Below are 14,298 nucleotides of genomic sequence, written 5' to 3' on the forward strand. Positions count from 1 at the left end.
ACTGCGTATTATCTCCCTTTTTTTTTAACACATTTGTGGTAGCTCTGGTGATCGAGAGGAAAAGTAGAAAGCTGCTGTGACAGGAAAGAGTCAATCTTTTCAGTACAATACGACTCAAAAATACCTGTATGTAGATAATTAGTCCATTCACTGCTAGCCCAATAAAATGGATCTTTGCCATCTGTTGTCGTCAACGGCACTTAAATTAATTATCACAAAGTTTTATTACATTTCTGCAAAGTTGGTTAAAAAGCCACCACATTTCGGTTTATGTTCTGTTAGCGCTATATCATAGGTGTCAAACTCTAGTCCTCGAGGACTGGTATCCTGCATGTTTTTGAACCCTCTCCATTTTCAAGCTGCTGTGTCAGGTGTGTTTGGGAGAGAAAACCGAAAAACTTTCAGGATACCGGCCCTCGAGGACTGTAATTCGACACCTATGCTCTCTATTATGGATCTTCTGAGGAGGAGTATTTGTAGTTGATTTTGTTTTGGGGAAAATCTAACTTTAGAACTATGCCTTTACAGTTAATAAAGGCCTTTATCATTGCTACAGTTTGAATCTCTTGAACAACTTATCTTTAAATACTTGGGGGTGGGGGGAGTAAAATTTTTGAAGTCTGATTTGCATGCTCCTTATCAACCGCCCTGTATTGCTGACTTAGCAGTCATCTGCAAGTCTCTTGTGTCTCTTCAAACTTATATGCAAATGATCTGTCTCTCATAGCATGGACCCAAGTTATCACTCTACCTTTATGAAATGCTACACGACCACAAGGACAGCCTCACCAAAGACGAGCAGAATGCTGTGGGTGTCTTCATGACATCGCTCAAGCTTTGTGGTCATCGCTGCATCCCACCCAACGCTCCACACAAGCAGGACCTGCTCAAGGCCATTAAAGAGGCAAGCCTTTCAGTCGCAGCCATGCAGGCTTGCCTTGTCTTAATAAGCAAAAGTGTAGAATACAAGCTGTTTACTCCTAATTTTCTTTTCACAGGAAAAATCCAAATATGTAGCAGAGGAGAATACAAGCAAGGTAGCATGGGAAAAGAAAATGACCAACACTCAAAAAAAGTGAGTAGATTGCAAATAGAATATTTGGACAGCAGTGACTCCTTTCCTGTCTTCTAATAAGATAAGCATGGGTTATTTTCTCTTCTCTGCAGTCTTATCCAGAGGCTGGACGGAAAGTCCAAAGACATTTCAAAGATCGCGGCTGACATCACGCAGAATGTGTCTCTGCGGCAGGGCATGGAGAGAAAGAAAGTCATCCAGCACATTCGAAGCCTCTACAAAACAGACCTGAGTGCCAGCAGGCACTGGCAGGAGTTGGTGCAACAGCTCACGCATGATCGGTGGGCACAGAAGCACATCTCTTACTGGGAACTTGTGCAATTCAATTTATAGCAGGTGGCTAGAAAAGAAGGTTCCTATAGCAACCAAAAAAAACGGTCGTCCTGAAAAAGTGAAGGTTTTATTTTTTTTGTTTTTGTTTTTTTTCATAGTGCGTCAGCTACACATTTACACCCCCAAAAACAAAATGTGAGATACAATTTTTGGTACAGTACTTTCAGTACATAGGAGTAAAAAATCATGGCAGCCTAACCCTCATTCAAAACATTCAAAAGATATATTGATGGAAGTAGACATCTTTGTCCCTGTGCATATTTTGTTGTTTTCTCAGTTACCTTTACACCCTAAAAACAGTTGTGTTAAAATAGGACCGACCCAATATTTGGGTCAATTTGACCTAACATTCTGGATTGTTTTCAAAACATCTCCAAAAATGGTTCATTGTGTACAAGACAAGCTCAAACATTGGTTTGTTTTGAGATACAGTAGGAACAAAGTCAGGAATTTGGGTCAAATCGACCCATCTAGTGACCTTGAATGACTTTGAGTTCATAGCTTCGTCTTATCAAGAGGAAATTTCCTGACCTCTAAATTTGTTTGAGACCCTTTTCAAACTTTTGACTGGTCCTGTCACTGTGTGACCCCAGTCCTGGAACCTTTTGGATACACCTCATACTGTGTATTAATGTCAATAATGTGTTGTGTTGCAGTGCGGTTTGGTATGATCAGAATTCCTACCCTACCTCCTGGCAGTTGGACCCAACTGAAGGGCCGAATCGCGAACGGCGGCGACTGCAAAGATGCTACCTCACCATCCCAAACAAATACTTGCTCAAAGACAGACGGAAACCTGAAGGTGAAAACTTCAAATACTTTCCAACTGAGTTTCCTCTAAGTGTATCAGGGATCTCCTTCTGACCCACTTGACTTGCTTAGACGCAGTGAAGCCGCCACTGCCGTTCCTGTTTGAGGATAAGACACACTCGTCTTTCTCCTCCACTGTAAAAGACAAAGCCACTAGTGAACCCATCAGGTACAGTATGCTTCCCTTCCTCTGATCTTAGCGAGGATGAGCGGAGGAGGACAATTACATATGTAATCAAGCTGTTTTACTTTGAGACACCGCACTGTTGATTTTTTTTTGCCAGATACTCTGTTGATAAAACATTTCTTTGTATTACTACTAGGTTTACCAGGCGGTGCATGAGTGTGGCTCCATCCAGAGAAACAGCAGGGGAGCTGCTTCTAGGTAAAACAAAGTGTTCAGAGATGAATGTGCGCTCAAGAATGCGTGTGGTCTCTGCTAAGGCACCGGGGAGTTTGTCACCGTTTGGCATTCTTCCTCATCAATCTCACTGGCATTATGCTGTCTCACAGGGAAGTCTGGAATGTACTTTGTCGAGGACAACGCCACGGATGCTCACGACCGCCAGGTAAGGCCTTGGGGCTGCCATTGCCTATGCAGCCGTTCGCAGATGGCAGCGCCAATGTGTGTTTAAAGAGCTGTTTTAGGAGTTGGTAGTTCAAAAGAAACAAAATGACGGCTTACAAAATTCATACCAACATGGTAATGTTTTACACATGCTGTTGGTAACGCTAGCATTTTAAAATTCTTACACTCACTTACACTCATATTCCCTACACTCAGTCTGCAAACACATCTTAATAACTTTGAGAAATGTTTTTCAAACTTGTGGTGCAACCATATATATATAACATAAATACATACCCACACACACACACATCTGACAGATGTTTTTTTTTTTTTTTTTCAGTAACCTCCTGTCTTGCTCATGGCCAAAAATGTATTAGAGTTAAAGGCCATGCTTTGTGTAGAACTGTCAGAAAAGATCTGGACGCATTGAGGTTCATAGAAAGTAATATTGGAAGAAAAAAAACAATACTTTCAACAGAGCTTTGAAAGTAACTTTCCCAGTACTCTATTGAACAGAGCCTACACGGTGAGACAGAGGCGCCATCTTTCTCTTGGACGTATGAGGAGATCAAAGAGGTACACAAGCGATGGTGGCAGCTGCGAGACAACGCTGTGGAAATATTTCTCACCAACGGTCGAACGCTGCTCTTAGCCTTCGATAACAACAAGGTAAAAAGCTGGTAATTAGTTTCATTTTGTCATAGCATAAACTACACGAACAAACGTGATTAGAAAACATCCTTCCATCAATTTTGCTAATTGGAGAGTAAAGAAAGTTAAAAAAAAATAATAATAATAATAAATCAAAATAAAAGCTTTAGTACAAAGAAATAATTCCAAAGAGTCCTGGTATCCTCATTGACTGCTGAATTTAAGCCTCGGTTTTATATTTTGACTTTTAAAAAGATAAATTTTATAATTGCAAAACCACCACAAAACCGGCTGTGCAAGTACACGACCAGCTTCATTATTAGGCTATTTACATATCCTGGAAAGTGCTTTCTCCATTGGTGGATAGTTTAATTGAGAAAGTGATTAAACCACTCAGGGGTAAAATTGGTCTTGCATCCAGCGTGTCAGACTTTGGTCCTAAAGGAACTGAATGTTTTATTAGTGGGCAGCATGGCGGACCGGTGGTTAGCTTGTCTGTCTCAGCGTTTTAAAATGCAGGATTTGCTCGTCTGGGTTTTCTCAAGGTACCGCAGCTTTTTGTCGGACCTCAAAGACAGGCATGTTGCGTTAATTCAATTAATTCCCTCTGAAATAGAGTGGGGCACGATGTGACGGTGTTTTTTACTTTTCCGCTCTGTAGTGTAATTACATATCTATGGCACCAGGTGGTGCAGTGGTGCTCTCATTGTCAAAGTCGGTGGGAATTCTAAATTTTTTCAATTGCCGTCAACAGTTTTTTTTCTAAATCAAATTAATAATTAATGTTTTAAAAATACACATTTTATACCGTTTTTTTCAGGTAAAGATTTTTTTAAGAAATTGGTGTTGTTCCAGATCAATTCATATTTCTTGTTATTTATTCATTTAGTTGTGTTTAGTTGTTCAAAAATGTTTCTAGCTTGAATAAGAATTGACATTTTTTTTTATTCAGGCACTTTGATGCACTTTCAGCTATTTTTTTCAGATTCAGAATAAGCTATAACCTGTATAAATTTAGTCAAAAAGTCAAGTTCTTACTTGCTGAAAGTTGATTTAAATTTCAACCAAAGTCTGTTCACTCCTACTAAAAGACAAGCATTTTACCAAACATAAAGTATTAGTTTTGTATGATATTACTTTGCTCTTTGGGTTTTCCTTCCCCAAAGTTCCGTGACGATGTGTACCACAACATCCTCACTTCGGATTTGCCCAACCTGCTGGAGCACGGCAATATCACGGCACTCACGCAGCTGTGGGGCTCGGGGCAGATCTCCAACTTTGAATATCTCACTCATCTTAACAAGCACGCCGGCCGCTCCTTTAACGACCTCATGCAGTACCCCGTGTTCCCTTTCATCTTGCGAGACTACACCAGTGAAACGCTTGATCTGCAGGACCCCACCATCTACAGGTCAGTGCCATCTTTGCTTGTACTTTGGCTAGGACCGAAATGTACCGGTGTTTTAACTGTTTATTTCAATTTAACAGCACCTTAACTGTTACTCCAAAAAAAACTATAGACCTCCTGTAAAATGTCAGTGTCTTTTGAGTAAACATTTACAGAAAGTACATTGAAATGAGTCTTTTCACTGATCTGATCGGCTTATTTGTGATGGGCGATATTTGCCATTTTCCATCAAGTCATAATTTGCCAAGTAATTAGTGATTTCATGGAACAGTTCCACCAATTATATGTTGTATGAATGCTTTGAGTGGCAGCATTGTGCCTTTAATTTGCACCGTTTTCATTTAATAGACTTATAGGAATGTTTGCTGCAGAATCAGTTTCGTATATGCAGTATTATTTACCTGTTACTGTAAAGTGACTGAATTACAATATAGTAAGTTAATTACAGTAAATTCTTGCATCCATTATTATTTGTTTCAACTTGTTTTTGTTTGACCTGGCTAAAGTTTCACTTTAGGTCTGGCCAGTTCTTGAATACCTTAGAATTACTGATGTTTTTTTACCTGTGCATATCTGTCAATTTTAAGCATTGCAAGGATTTTTAAACCATGACAAAAAAAGGTTTATTTTCCAAATATTTTTTGTTGAAACTACAAACAATATACTACTGTGTGCAGTAAGAAGACATATTGTCCAGTTTAGCTTTTTAAACCCGCTTTTTGGAGCTCGAGTTCGGCCCTACAAATCTTGATTGTGTAAAGTATACTTTAATACTTGATTTGAGAGTTTTTACATGCATGGACTATGTTAAAAAAATCACTTAATATAAGTAAAAAGATTTAGCAAATTGCTATACTTACAGTAATACAATTTTGGGGGTGGATTGAAATAGCATTACAGAGGTTATTTATTTATTTTAATATTTACGTATTTATTTATGCCCTTGTATAATCCTTTTTATATATGGTAAGAATGAAAAAAATGAGTTTTTTGTTTTTAATTTAAAAACGTCTTCAGTGTGTTCTTTCTTGTTATCTCTCGATTTTTTGTAAAGGTTAAACTGAAAAATATTATTCAAAACACAAGACGTTTAACATTTTTCATAAAAGAAGACATGCTGAATTCAATAGCTCTAAGATTAAACTTTATGAATAAATGAATATATAGTAACAACATTCTAGTCGTACTTTGTTCTTGTTTAGTTTATGATTTCCTGCGTGTAGTCGTGGAGTATTTAGAAACCTCTCCTGAGCTTGTTCTGCTTTTATTGTTGTTTAGAATTCAGTGCAGTATTCCTGGAAAAGGGAATTGCTTTTCTTGGTGATGTTGACCAACTTTTTTAGATTAGGTGGAAAAACAAGACATAAAAATAAGAATTTAAGAAGCAGTAATGACTGTGAAAAGGAAGCATTCAGATCACAGGTGACTTCTAGTTTTGAGACATCCCATTTGAAGCCTTTTTTCAAGATGGCCATATCCAGTGTTTTGAAATTAGTCTGTTAAGATTTGATGACATGACTCTTCTCACTGTTAGTTTGCATTTTCGTGTGTCTCATTTCTGACCGCTACATGCCCATTCGCAATGTAAGCAAATACTTTTCTGTGTGCTTTGTGCTTTGTTGCTGCCATTCAGGAATTTGAGCAAGCCAATCGCCGTCCAATCAAAAGAGAAAGAAGATCGCTATGTGGACAATTTCAGAGTAAGACCTTGCTGTTGCCCAAAGTTTTGCAAAGGAAAAAAAAAATCCATGTGTGTGTGTATATGACTTTGTGTGTGTTTTCTTTGTTTAGTATTTGGAAGAGGAGTACAGGAAGGGAATCCGGGAGGATGACCCCATGCCTCCCGTTCAGCCTTACCACTACGGCTCCCACTACTCCAACAGCGGCACTGTGCTGCACTTCTTGGTCCGAATGCCACCTTTCACCAAGATGTTTCTAGCATACCAGGGTGAGTAACTGCTTTTAGTCTTGTCGCCATGGATTTCGGTCTTTTATACCGTGTGTAGTTAAAACAAGCCCCGTAAGTGTTCTTGGCTCTTTAATCGCAGTTTATTATTGGAATTTCACCAGCGGTGCTTTTAGCGCTTGCATCCAACTGTGCGCTACCACAGGCATGAAAGGTTATTTTGTCTTTTATATTTGTCCTTCATCTCATCTTTCCCTTTCTCGTATAATTACCTTTTTCATTCATCCAGCCTCTCTTGTGATCCTCAGAGACATCTTTATGTGACTGGAAATGTATTCTGGGAGGGATGGTGTCTAAGGTCTTTAAGGCCACCGTTCCAATCACTGAATAGTGTTTGTAATTAGATTGTCTTTGGTCTTAATCAGATCAGAGCTTTGATATCCCGGACCGGACGTTTCACTCCATGAACACCACGTGGCGTCTCTCGTCCTACGAGTCCATGACAGATGTGAAGGAGCTCATCCCGGAGTTCTTCTACCTCCCAGAATTCCTGGTCAACAGAGAGGGTGAGTATGTTAATGCTTTCTTTAAAAAGGTGTCAGTCTGCTCTCTTCAACATATTTCTTAAAACTTGTCGTTTTCTTCATCAGGTTTTGATTTTGGTGTTCGTCAAAACAGTGAGAGGGTAAACCACGTGAATTTGCCTCCCTGGGCCCGGAACGACCCACGTCTCTTCATCCTGATTCACCGTCAGGCTCTAGAGTCGGATCAGGTTTCTCAGACGCTGTGTCAGTGGATCGATCTGGTCTTTGGACTTAAGCAGAAAGGAAAAGCCGCGGTCCAAGCTATCAATGTCTTCCACCCAGCCGTAAGAATGCCTCATCACACTGAATTAACCATATTAAGTCTGATGCTCACATGGGTTCTCGATTAACTCCCACAGACCTATTTTGGAATGGACGTTTCAGCGGTAGAAGACCCCGTGCAGCGAAGGGCGCTAGAAACCATGATCAAGACGTACGGACAGACTCCCAGGCAGCTTTTTAACGCATCTCACATCAGCAGGGCTGGCCCCAAACTCATGATGGAGGGCGAGCTGCCGGCCGCAATGGGTCTCCTGGTTCAGCTCGCCTTTAGAGAATCCAGAGAGCAGGCCAAGGAGATCATCTGTCCGGTAGGAAGCCTGCTTTGGATTGAGCCGATAAAATGTTTTATCGAGGGAGTCACGGTCAAAAGGATATTTGTATGGGCCTTTTATGTGGAACTTGCATGTGTTTCTTTAATCTTCTTACCACATACCAAATATTGCATGTTAGTTTTGGGGGAAGACTAAATGGATGGAAACGTTCACTTTATTGTACAATATCGTACTTAGTTTAGAAATGACTTCGGCCGAGACAATCAGAGACCCCGATGTTAAAACGTTATCTGTACTGACTAATGAGAAACACTGTATTTGCAGCGATCTCATCACAAATACTAAAAAAAAAACTGAAACTCTAACAGATGCATTATAGAGAAGTCATAGACAAAAAAAGTGTATTGAGCAGCAAAAAGTATTGTGAGCAACATATGGCACCTAAGTCATCTTCAGCGATGCTGCAGGTTGCCATTGGTCTTGCCATGCAAGATTCCTAGTGACGAGCAGTGCCTTTTGAGGGTTCAAAAATCTGCTCCGGAGTGGCTTTCGTTTCGTATCATGATTTTTGTCATATTATGAATCGTGTTGTGCATGTAGTCAATCATTCCAACTGCTTCAAAAACACCACATTGAACGTTACAATGCATTACCTTTCAAGTGAGGCCATGTTCCAAAACAAAAGTGGCGGCAAAGGAGGAGGGCAATCAGCAGAAAAAGAAAACTCTATGATACCAAAGCTTTTTCTTTGTTTCTGCCGTTGTAGTCATATTTTGGGCTTCCGCACTGTGTTCAAGTGATCAGTAGTAAGCTCTATGTGTTCTGGAGAAGCACAATCATATCAGCGCAGCCATATCAACGAGCAGGAGATTCTCATGATGTGTTTAATTCAAATGGGAATTTTGAGATTTCAAGTTTTGTTTTATTTCCTTTTGTTTCATTTATATGCTAAGTAATTTATGAAATATGAAGAAGATAAAACTGTACAGAAGCCACCGTATCTCGGGTTTCATTGTATTAGATAAATGATAACGATAAATTTCTCCTTGTTTTTTCTTGTTTTTTTCACGCGAGTGACATCACAGATCTGTTTCGTTTACGGGTGACCTCCCCCATAAAATGAACATTTTATGCATTTAAACAAGAATTTTTTCCAACCTCATCTACGAATGGTTGCTGAGCCATTTAACATGTAGCAAGTTAGCATGGGTTTAGTTTCCCACTCAGGGATGGTATGAATCTGAATGTGAGGGTTGTCTGTCTCCAGTCCGGGTTGTCTTTTTTTTTCTGTGTAAGGCTTTAGCTCCCTACAATCCGAGCAAGATAAGCGGTATAGAAAACCGATTGATGGATGCAAGTTTAACTCACTTTCTGTTTCCCACAGAGCCCACTGCCATGGATCAAAGGCCTGAAGTGGGGCGAATACGTGGGGTCTCCCAGCGCTCCTGATCCGGTAGTGTGCTTCAGTCAGCCTCATGGCGAGCGATTTGGATCGCTGCTGGCTCTGCCTACGCGAGCTATCTGCGGCTTGTCGCGCAAGTTCTGCCTCCTGATGATTTACAGCAAGGAGCAGGGTAGGCAGACGCACGCCCGGTACGCAGAAGTTTTCATCCCTACGTACGGCTTATTCAACGGCTCGTGTTCTGCGCAGGTGTACGCAGCATGCACAGCACAGACATCCAGTGGTCGGCCATTTTGAGTTGGGGCTATGCGGATAACATACTGAGGCTGAAGAGCAAACAGAGTGAACCGCCCATCAACTTCATTCAGTGCTCCCCACTGCATCAGGTGACCATTAGCTAGCAGTTCACCATGGCCACTGTCCAATCAGGCGCCACGTTTCCTCCGTCTCACGGCCCCTGCGTCTCTCCAGGTGACCAGCTGTGCTTGGGTGCCCGATGGCTGCCAGCTATTTACGGGAAGCAAGTGTGGAGTCATCACCGCCTACAGCAACCGCTTCACTAGCGCCACGGTGGGTATCCATGGCGACGTTCCCCTCTAAGCCCTCCGCCTCCACATTACAACATCGCAGGACCCCTCCTCCTCAGCTTTCTCTTCTTTTCAGAGCCGTGTAGCGCTCATACGCTCAGCCTCATTAGTCACATCACAGTTGCCCTAAAAACACATTTCCACAGCCCACAACTGGGATTAAAGGGTTCAAACAGGGATTCTTGTTTCCCCCTCTCTCCCATTTGTCATTTAAAGACCACCTGTAGGCAAAATATGGCCCGGGGGACACATGTGGCCTGCTCCGATCTTTAATCTGGCTCACAGAGCACCGACATTATCAAGTCCTACAAAATTTGTTGGAATAATAAATATGTTTTCTTCCTTAAATCCTTATTTTCTCTTCCTTAAATCAAATTCCTTCCTTCCTTCATACAGTATATGTAATACAATCTTCCCTTGTATTTTTGCGGTGAACGGGGCCTGAAAAAACCTTATTGTAAGAGAATTCTGCGAAGTAGGATTACGAGCAGTGCTTTAGTTTTAAGCAAACCTTCTTTTATTTACGTCTGAACAAGATCGAGTATTAATAGGCTGTTGGACTGTTTCAGCCTCCATGTTAGGTCAGAGCGTGGGAGTGTTATTGGAATACATCAGGTAGGCTCCGCTGTTAAGTGACGTTCTTTCGAAAAAAATATGAAGCCGCAAAAAGGGATGTGGTGAAGGAACATTCTATTCCTAATTTGGAAGTTGATTGTACCTAATGTGACTGGCACTTTGCAGTCGGAGATGGAGGTGGAGTCTCAGGTTCACCTGTACGGACACACGGGAAAAGTCACCAGCCTGTTTGTGTGCAAACCTTACAGCATCCTTATCAGCGTCAGTACAGATGGTACATGCATCCTGTGGGACCTTAACAGGTAAGAATGGGGCCCATTTAGACCTATGCACGTCTCTTCGCTTGTACTGTATGTTGCGTGCTAAATAGGATCATGTTTTGGTGTGTTCCGTTTCAGACTTTGTTATGTGCAAAGCCTCACTGGCCACAAAAGTCCAGTGACGGCAGTTTCTGCCAGCGAGACCACAGGCGACATTGCTACAGTTTGTGACTCAGGTGAGTCTCCCGCCGGTTGGCCAATTGGGTCCTTTTAGAGCCACTAGACTTTATGGTACAAGTGGGCCCCCAGTTTACTGTTTCTATAACAGTGGCACACCTCAAATTTTTGCTCAAGTCAGAATGTACGTACACGAAAGGACTCAGTGCAAGCCAAAATTCAAATTGGGCTACGCATCCTGCAGTGAGGATGTAGCTTGAGATTCTATTGACAATAGTCTCAGAATTACAACATTATAGATGCTAATTTGTCTTTTTTCTTGTTGCTGCGTTAAACAAAGCTTCTCTCTGCCGCTTGTGTGTGTTCAGTGGGTGGAGGTAGCGACCTGCGCCTGTGGACCGTTAACGGAGACCTTATCGGTCATGTGCACTGTAGAGAGATCATTTGCTCAGTAGCGTTCTCCAATCAGCCAGAGGGCGTATCTGTCAACGTCATTGCTGGCGGGCTGGAAAATGGCGTTGTCAGGTGAGATTTATTTTTTTATGTTGTCTTTCTTTTCTTATAGACACATCCCTACTCACACACATAAGACCATTCGGGCATGCCGACACAAACTTTTGGTTTAAGCATTTTTTGCCATATCTTGGTCGGTCCCAATTTGCCGTCGCGCCTTCAACGTAGTATAAAATGATTTACTGTATTTTAGAACTGTGATTTTAGTATCCTGATACTGTGATACTGTTTTTGCTCAAGCTTATCATACCTTCAGAATCTGATATCGTCCCATGTATAGGTGTTTCTGTAGTCAATTTTCCTCATCTCCCTTTAGACTATGGAGCACGTGGGACTTAAAACCAGTGAGAGAGATCACCTTTCCCAAGTCATGCAAGCCCATCATCAGGTAGCGTGTTACGCAACCTTGCGTTATTCTTGCCCTCGATTTGTCGTGACAAGCATCTTGTGTCTGTGTGCCTCAGTCTGACGTACTCGTGCGACGGCCACCACCTGTACACGGCCAATAGCGAGGGCACCGTCATGGCCTGGTGTCGGCGAGACCAGCAGCGCATGAAGCTGCCCATGTTCTACTCCTTCTTAAGCAGCTACGCCGCAGGCTGAGTGTGTGCAAGTGTGTTTTTGTGCATGCAAGTGACTACTCTGCAGGTGTAGCATCACCTCCACCTTCGCAAGAGAAGCTGCTCTTCCTCACTCCAAATGATACCCCGTTTGACTGTTAGTTCGAGCCATCTGGCCTTGTTGTACATATTGATGTGTACGTATGTACATATATACATACACACGAAACGTAGAATGTTTGGACAATGGATGATTTACAATTGTTGTGGCTGCAAGACACTTTATTTTCCCCCATCGCCCGTTTTCCTTGGCTGACGTTCGTTTTTCCCCCCCGTTTAAGCTGCTAGCTCGGCTAAAAAGCCAAACATTCTCCTCCAGACGCTCGCCTCGTCTCAAACGAACGGATGAGAAAGGATGGGCCAATGTGTTACTACTGCATGCCGCACTGACGCTTGACTGTGCAAAAGTGACGCGCTCCTCGAAATTCATATTTTATCCATTGTGGAATGTCGATATCGCTTTTATTTATTGGAAATTGTCTGCAGGCCAGCGCACTACATGCAAGCTCTCACGACGCAGTTAAAAGCATTGACTTCTGACTCTCCTGCAACTGAGCCCCCCCCCCCGAACATTCACGTGGTAGTGAAGTGTGTCATCTTTCTCCCGATCCTCCTATCTGTCTTCTAACGGGCGACCAAATGGCTTCCTCCTGTCAAGCAGCTATATTATTTTTACATTCCCTCACGACTTTGCTGCACTTTTACTTTGCCCATTAGTTTGGTCGGAATAACAGTCACGGCACTTTCTGCTTGCCCGACCACCATTTTACTTCATGTCAAACCATCATCTGTTTCCTCTACCGAGAGCAATATCAAATTACATGCAATAGGTCCTTATTTTTACTCTTGTACCTTTTGCCTTTTGAGCCTGCTGCAGCAACGTCTTACGTTTCACTCTTGTTTACGAGAAAGGGAATATTTGTTTATGAATGAGACTTTTCCTTGTGATGCTCTTCTTAATGTGTTTCCTCCTCATCGCGCCTCTTACGTGCAGCATCGCCACTGCACACGACCACCCTTTGTTTATGTTCTCATTACATGTGTATTCATTTTCCAAGATGAAACCTTTAGAATGATCTTCATTTCTCTTGTGATGTCCAAGAGTGCGACAAAAAGCAGGAAGGATGTATTGAACGTGTTTGTGTGCGTTGAAACAGACAAAGTATTTTTCTTGATAAACTTGAGCTATGCATAAATGAAGTTTCTTGGATGATGTTGCATGTAATTGACCTCACTGGTCTGTTTGCGCAGTTTGGACTGAGTTTGAAAGGTCATGTTTTGTTTGTATATATGTACTGTATGTGTGAACAAACCAAGTGATGATATATATATATATATATATATATATATATATATATATATATATATATATATATATATATATATTATACCGAATTGTCTTGTGTGTCCGTTTCTTGGTGCATCTGATGATGTCATTACTCAAGGGCCTACAGGCTAAATTGCGGGATTAACCTTTTTTTGAGCAATTGAGTACAGATATTCATTAATTAATAGTGTTGTAATATGTATCCGCTTAGTATGGAGATGGTGCAGGTTTAATCACAGCCTGTGACCTAAAACTCAACCCCAGTCAGTCCCAAACTGAAAAAAAGGGTCTATTTACGCCAAGAAAATCAGCAAGTGAAAAGACCGTGTGCAGCTAATCAAGCAAATGACTCACAGTATTTTAACAGATGAATCAATTTTTAAACATATTATTTGGGCGTGAAAAACAAGCGTTTTTGTTTATTGTAAATCTCAAAACAAATCAAAATATTTGCCTTAATTTTCCCTCACTTTCAATTGCATTTAGCACAACCCCCCCACTCGACTCACTATTAATACGATTATCTATAAAAATTGTATATGTATACCTAAACCTGTATCCTTTAGCGTAGTCTAAAGCAGTAATCAAGTGCATTAAAGTGCCTGAAACGATAAATAAAATCTTTGAAAATTCTTATTTTATTGCCGATACACTTCACGTGACAAAAACAAAGCCTTTTTCCCAAAGGTCATCCACACCCCCACCCAACTGTTTGAGAAGCACTGAGTTAAAGTGAATGTTTGGTTTTGGATTGTTTAAACTGTACACCCTCAGTCGTTTCAATTTTATAGTGTACAGAAATGTACTTTTTGCCCTCCCATGTCCAGTAGGTGATCTGAATGATGTACCTTACTTTGGACCAGCTTGTGAAATACAGTATTCCTATTTTTTTTTTTTTTTCAGAAGGTGGGCATCACGGGCAGATGTTAGGCCAGTGTGTGAAA

The 14,298-nt window shown here is 41.3% G+C and overlaps 1 protein-coding gene across 3 annotated transcripts in view; it reads left to right on the plus strand.

Annotated features, from left to right (window-relative positions):
• lyst (lysosomal trafficking regulator) overlaps positions 1-13,227 on the plus strand; it is a 54,079-nt gene extending 40,852 nt beyond the window's left edge. For all 3 annotated transcript variants that reach the window (XM_088421599.1, XM_088421600.1, XM_088421601.1), the window contains exons 32-53: positions 728-904; positions 999-1,075; positions 1,168-1,356; positions 2,065-2,210; positions 2,291-2,387; positions 2,542-2,603; positions 2,732-2,787; positions 3,306-3,458; positions 4,607-4,851; positions 6,482-6,548; positions 6,640-6,796; positions 7,180-7,320; positions 7,405-7,622; positions 7,698-7,928; positions 9,277-9,466; positions 9,544-9,680; positions 9,766-9,864; positions 10,623-10,759; positions 10,856-10,953; positions 11,263-11,419; positions 11,724-11,795; positions 11,872-13,227. In XM_088421599.1, the coding sequence (XP_088277725.1) occupies positions 728-904; positions 999-1,075; positions 1,168-1,356; positions 2,065-2,210; positions 2,291-2,387; positions 2,542-2,603; positions 2,732-2,787; positions 3,306-3,458; positions 4,607-4,851; positions 6,482-6,548; positions 6,640-6,796; positions 7,180-7,320; positions 7,405-7,622; positions 7,698-7,928; positions 9,277-9,466; positions 9,544-9,680; positions 9,766-9,864; positions 10,623-10,759; positions 10,856-10,953; positions 11,263-11,419; positions 11,724-11,795; positions 11,872-12,010 (3,045 nt within the window). In that variant the 3' untranslated portion in view covers positions 12,011-13,227. The remainder of the gene's footprint in view (positions 1-727; positions 905-998; positions 1,076-1,167; positions 1,357-2,064; positions 2,211-2,290; positions 2,388-2,541; positions 2,604-2,731; positions 2,788-3,305; positions 3,459-4,606; positions 4,852-6,481; positions 6,549-6,639; positions 6,797-7,179; positions 7,321-7,404; positions 7,623-7,697; positions 7,929-9,276; positions 9,467-9,543; positions 9,681-9,765; positions 9,865-10,622; positions 10,760-10,855; positions 10,954-11,262; positions 11,420-11,723; positions 11,796-11,871) is intronic.
• Positions 13,228-14,298: the final 1,071 nt, after the last annotated feature.

The sequence above is a fragment of the Hippichthys cyanospilos genome, chromosome 8, assembly GCF_059441005.1.
Source record: "Hippichthys cyanospilos isolate Australia breed blue-spotted pipefish chromosome 8, RoL_Hcya_1.0, whole genome shotgun sequence".
NCBI classification, from domain to species: Eukaryota; Metazoa; Chordata; class Actinopteri; order Syngnathiformes; family Syngnathidae; genus Hippichthys; species Hippichthys cyanospilos.